Source organism: Musca domestica, unplaced genomic scaffold (assembly GCF_030504385.1).
Source record: "Musca domestica strain aabys unplaced genomic scaffold, Musca_domestica.polishedcontigs.V.1.1 171, whole genome shotgun sequence".
NCBI classification, from domain to species: Eukaryota; Metazoa; Arthropoda; class Insecta; order Diptera; family Muscidae; genus Musca; species Musca domestica.
Genome location: NW_026712231.1, coordinates 1,168,054 through 1,173,917, shown reverse-complemented (window position 1 = coordinate 1,173,917; position 5,864 = coordinate 1,168,054). Strand labels below are relative to the sequence as shown.

Genomic DNA, 5,864 nt, shown 5'->3' with positions numbered 1-5,864 from the left:
ATAAAATTCGAAATAAACATTCGGTTCTCTTCATATTTCGCACATCCCATTACTTCAACTAATACAAGATCAGCTGTGTATATGGGATATATCGATCCACTCCTTCTGGTACCTCCCCCACAAAGAATCAAAATTTTGAATATCCATGAAGCTCATAAAACGGGAAGTTAACATCCGATTCCATTCAGACTTTGTATATCTCATTGTTTTCATCAACACAAGATCGGCTATAAAGATGATACAGATCGGACCATAATTAAAACGATTATAAAATCCGTAATAAGCATCCGGTTCTCTTCATATTTTTTAGTAACCCAAGGTCTAATGTAAAGATGGTAGAGATCGACCAATACTTTTTTACTTGTTTTTCTTTTTTATTTGTAATATTTATTAGCAAATAAAAATAAAAAAAATATTCTTAAAATTTAATAAACGAGTGTTATGAGTCTAAATCCTAAAAAATGTACATTCGTTTCGCATAGCCTCTTTATACAATACAAAAAAAAGTATGGCACCAAATTGCCAATAAATGTGCATTATTCCTCATCCAATTCCATTCGTCTTATCCAATGTCCTTTGTTAACTCTGATCCTTGGCCACATTTTCTTCTTCATTGCCACCACCAGCGCCGGAATTTTCTTCATCAGGATTAGCACTGGATTGATCCACATTTTGATTCTGCAAGAAGTTCAAGAGAGTTACTCATCATTTCATAAAATGTAAGGATTCATAAAAGGGTAGAATGCCGGATACTTACCTTCTTAGTTGGACAATTGGCAAACAGATGATCATCCTGCTTGCATAGATGACAACGTTTGGGCTGGGGTCCTAGATGACACTTCGAGGCAATATGATTGGCAAATTCGCCGCAGTTGTAGCAGCGTACACGTCGATGACGTTTCTTGCTGCGCGGTCGAAATGTACTGCCATGACAATCACTACCTGCAAGGGAGATAGGATTAGATGTTGAAATATTAAAATACGTATTAATTCAATCATACCTTGTATTCAGAGACCCTGGTGGCCTCAAGACCCCTTTCGGTTAAATGACACTCGAATTCGACTTCTTCCTGCTCACCCAGTGAACGGAAGCCGGACATTTGTATTATGCTCTGAAAATTAGAAAATTTTTTTTTGCGAATTTTGGTTAAATATATTGTTGCGAATTCAAATCGAATAGATTGTGGGTAATTTAGATAATTTCTGTTGAATTGTAAGGTAATTTTTTATGGAGTTCCTTTAATCGGTTTATAGCAACTATAAAATTTTTTCCATACTTCTTTCTTTATGTATTAGTCTTAGCTTTGACTGAATCGCTCCAGCTAACTCGTATTTAAGCGTCCTCATCTACACTTGATATCTTTGATATCTTAATCCTGATTGTGGTTATTGTATTTTCTTTCCCATACTTCTTATGTATCATTCTTAGCTTAGACTGACTCGCTCCTGCTCACTCGTATTTATATGTCCTCATCTTCTACACTTGGTAGCTTCGAAAATCTTAATTTATATTGAGGTTGTTTTATTTCTTTCCCATACTTCTTTCATAATGTATCAGTTTTAGCTTAGACTGACTCGCTCCTGTTCACTCGTATTTATATGTCCCCATCTTCTATACTTGGTAGCTTCGAAAATGTTAATCCACATTGTGGTTTTGTATTTTCTTTCCCATAATTCTTTCTTTATGTATCACTCCTGGCTTTGACTGAATCGCTCAAGCTCACTCGCATTTATACATCCCCATCTACACTTAATAGCTTCGAGAATCTTAATTCTGATTGTGCTTATTGTATTTTATTTCCCATAATTCCTTCTTAATGTATCAGTCTTAGATTTGACTGACCCACTCCTACCCACTCGTATTTATACGTCATCTACACTTGGTAGTTTCAAGAATCTTAACCCAGATTGTGGTTGTTGTATATTCTTTCCTACTTCTTTCTTTATGTGTCAGTTTTAGCTTTGAATGACTCGTTCTTACTCACTCGTATTATAAGTGATCATATACACTTGGTAGTTTCGAGAATCTTAATCCAGCATGTTCTGCAATATTCCAATTAAATATAAACAACGTTCATTAAAATAATAATGATGTCATAAATACATTTTTTCTCTCACTCGTATTCATAATAATTTTGCCCTTGTTATTTTCATGTCTTACTTCCTTGTATGTGTGTGTATTTTCGTTGATGAATGGACGTGGTTGCCATGTCATTGTAAATTATGGAACATGCTGGATTAAGATCTCCGAAGCTGCCAAGTGTAAATGAAGTTGTATAATTACGAGTGAGTAGAAGCGAGTCAGTCAATTTAATATTGATTACATCGATGAACTAGAGTGTTTAGTATGTAAATTGAAAACGTATGTGAATTGTCGAAACGTGTATATTTTCTTCATAACCTCCACGATACTATGGAGGGTATCTAACTTTGTCATTCCGTTTGTAATTAATCGAAATACTCATGTCAGACCAAAAAAGGATATATATTTTTGATAATCGTAAAGTTCTACGTCGATTTAGCAATGTCCGTCTGTCACGCTATCTTTCGAACGAATGTTTTCTTATAGCACCTCATAACGGTATTTTGATGATTTTAGCGACATTATAGACCGGAATTATTTCAGCCTGTGACAATTGCGTATGCAGGTCCACGTCTTTGTATAACCCCCATATAACGATACCTCCTGATTCGGTATTTTGATGGTTTTAGCGACATCATTCACCTGAATTGTTTCCAATTTTGTATTCGAAGTTCGTAATTGATCCTACAGCCTGTGACAGAAAATGATCTATGCAGGTCCACGTCTTCGTATAGGCTCCATATAACGATAACTTCTGATATTCGGTATTTTGATGGTTTTAGCGACATTATTTACCGGAATTGTTTTCAAATTGGTATTCGAATTCATAATTGATCCTACAGCCTATGACAGACAATTGTGTTTGCAGGTCCGTGTCTTCGTATAGCCCATATATCACGGTACCTCCTTTTATTCGGTATTTTAATGATGTTAGCGAAATTATTCACTGGAATTGTTTCAAACTTCGTATTTGCAGTTCGTAATGGGTACTACAACCTATGACAGAAAATTATGTAACGATACCTCCCTTTATTCGGTATTTCGATGATATTAGCGACATTATTCACCGAAATTATTTGCATTTCGTATTTGACATTCGGAATTGGTACTGTAGCCAATGACAAAAAAATACTTATGCAGGTCATCGTCTTCGTATAGCCCTCATATAACGATTTCCATTTAAACGATATTTTTGGACGGATTTTTTTTTTTTTAATTTTCAAGTTCCTTCCATATGCTGGAGGATATTAAAAGTTCTTGTTTTCTATTACCAACCTGATGTACGAACACCTCATGGCCTCCATCGTTGGGTGTCAGAAAACCCCATCCCTTGGCCACATTGAACCATTTGCACTTGCCATAACGAACGCCGGCAATTTCATGTGGGGAAATGTCTGAAAAAAAATGGGAAAAAGAAAATATGTGTTAAAAAAAACGAAATAATTTTCAAAATTTGAAATTGAAAGCGAATACGAAAATGTCGCCACAGATCATCATCAATTCTAACTTTTTCTATAGAAAATTTCTTTTTTATCGGTAATGTATTTTCCTAAAGAAACCAGTGATGGCTTCCTATGGAACATTTCCAATATATAAAATATGTAGTAATAACTTCACTGGGCGAAAATATCATTGGTGGTAACTGAAAAGTAGTCTGTGAAGCCTTTTCTTATAGAAAGTGTTAATAGTGGCTCATTTTCTTAAAGAAAATGCTATCAGTGCTGAATTTTCCTGTAGAAGCTTTCATTGAAACTATTATCAGTGATGACTTTTCTTGTAAATATTTAAATAAGAAATAATTTCCACAGTTAATCTGACTTTTCTCGTAAGTTAAGACAGATAAAATTATTGAAAATTGTGACTCTTTATGGATGGGGTACCAGAAGTAGTTCGCAGCATATCATCTTCATAAAAGACCTTATGTTAACAAAAATGTCTGCATGTGCAAATTTGAAGAGAGTTGGATGCTTATTTCGCTTGTTTTGAGCTGTGGTTTTCCAAAATCTTGAAGAAAGGTTCGATCTCTACCATCTCTATAACAGATCTTGTGTTGATGGAAATATTGAGATGTACTAAGTCTGAATGGAATCGGATGCCAATTTCGCGTTTTATGAGCTTCATGGATATTCAAAATGTTGACCTATTGTGGGTGAGGTGCCAAAAGGGATGGACCGATATATCCCATTTTCACAGCGGATCTTGTGTTAGTAGAAATAATTGGATGTGTAAAATATGAAGAGAGCCTGATGCTTATTTCGAATTTTAGAATAATTTTGGTTATTCAAATCTTTAATATTTGTGGGGGAGGTTCTAGAAGGAATGGTCCGATCTGTACCATCTTTACAACAGATCTTGTGTTGATGGAAATATTGAGATATACCAAGTCTAAATGGAATCGGCTCTTAATTTCGCTTTTTATGATCTTCATGGATATTCAAATTTTGACCTTTGTGGGGGAGGTACCAGAAGGAGTGGACCGATTTATACCATCTTCACACCAGACCTTGGGTTAATAAAAATAATGTGTTATATGTATTTTAAGATAATCGGACTCTTACATTTTATAGAGTAATAATTATTCAAAATTTTGACTCTTTGTCGGATTTGCAAAATTGGAGCAAAATCGCATTATCCTTCTCTTTCTGTGCAGTAAAATATTTGTTTGAAAATTTGTGGAGGTTGTACCAGAATGAGTGGACCAACATTGCCCATCTCCAAACTCGATCTAAGTTTGACAATAATATTACGATGTTCCAAGTTTGGACCAAATCGGATGCTCCCTTCAAGAGTTTTTGTGCGCACCAGCCAGACAGACAGACGGATGGACGTACATCGCTAGATGGACTCCAAATTTCTTGAAACGGATTTGGTCCAAAGAGATCTAGGGTCTAAAACCGTTATTTCGATGAGGCGCGGATTGGCCCTTTTCAGCCATATGGCTGAGGGTAAAAAAGTCAGGCCTCAGTTACTATTTTTTTTTTTCAAAAACAAATCAGGTCTCAGATCATGCGCACGAATTTTTTTCTGGAAAAAAGTCAGTCCTTTGTGCCAGCTCCTCAGTTCCTGATGATAAAAATTTTTCAGTCATGGAGGCGAATTTTTTTCCATAGCAAAAAAAGTCTTGAGGATGAAATTTTTCTATAGAAAAAAGTTGATTCTCGATATCTGAGGATAATTTTTTTCTATTAAAAAGTCAGACCTAAGTTCCTGAGGAGAACATTTTTCTATAGGAATAATTAGGTCTCAGTTCCAGGGGACAAAAAAATCAAGAATGAGTTTCCAAGGACGAAATTTATTAGAAAAAAAATCAGTTTCCGAGAAAACATTAGTTCCACGTCAAAAGCCTGAGAAACGCATTTTTATAGAAAACAATTTCGTCCTGACGCCCTTTTCATACGAAAATTTCGTTCTATTCTGAGGATTGAAATGAATACTGAACTGAAAAAAATCAATGCCCAACTCCTGGGGAGGACATTTTTCTCTGAAAGAAATCAAGTCTTAAACCAGAGCAAAATTTTTTTTCTGATTTGAGGACGAATCAATCCTAACATCCTGAAGATGACACTAACATTGTTCTTAAAACCTTATTTCAGGAACGGAAAAAATCAAGGCCTAACTCCTGGGGATGAATTTTTCTATTAAAGATATCAAGTCTTAACATTGGAAAAAGATTTTTTTCTGATTTTTTCCAAGGACGAATCAATTCTCACACCCTGAAAACGACACTAACTCCTTAGTTCTTAAAAAACCTTAGTTCCAGGACAAAAAAATATATATTTGT

At 35.0% G+C, this 5,864-nt stretch overlaps 1 protein-coding gene across 1 annotated transcript; it reads right to left on the bottom strand.

Annotated features, from left to right (window-relative positions):
• Window positions 1-579: 579 nt before the first annotated feature.
• LOC131801777 (protein lin-28 homolog) lies at window positions 580-5,654 on the bottom strand. Its single transcript, XM_059120719.1, has 5 exons — window positions 5,633-5,654; window positions 3,359-3,477; window positions 1,010-1,112; window positions 758-915; window positions 580-678 (listed from the first exon to the last, which is right to left on the bottom strand). Exons 1-5 carry the CDS (start codon window positions 5,652-5,654, stop codon window positions 580-582), a joined length of 501 nt encoding a protein of 166 aa, XP_058976702.1.
• Between the last annotated feature and the right edge of the window lie 210 nt (window positions 5,655-5,864).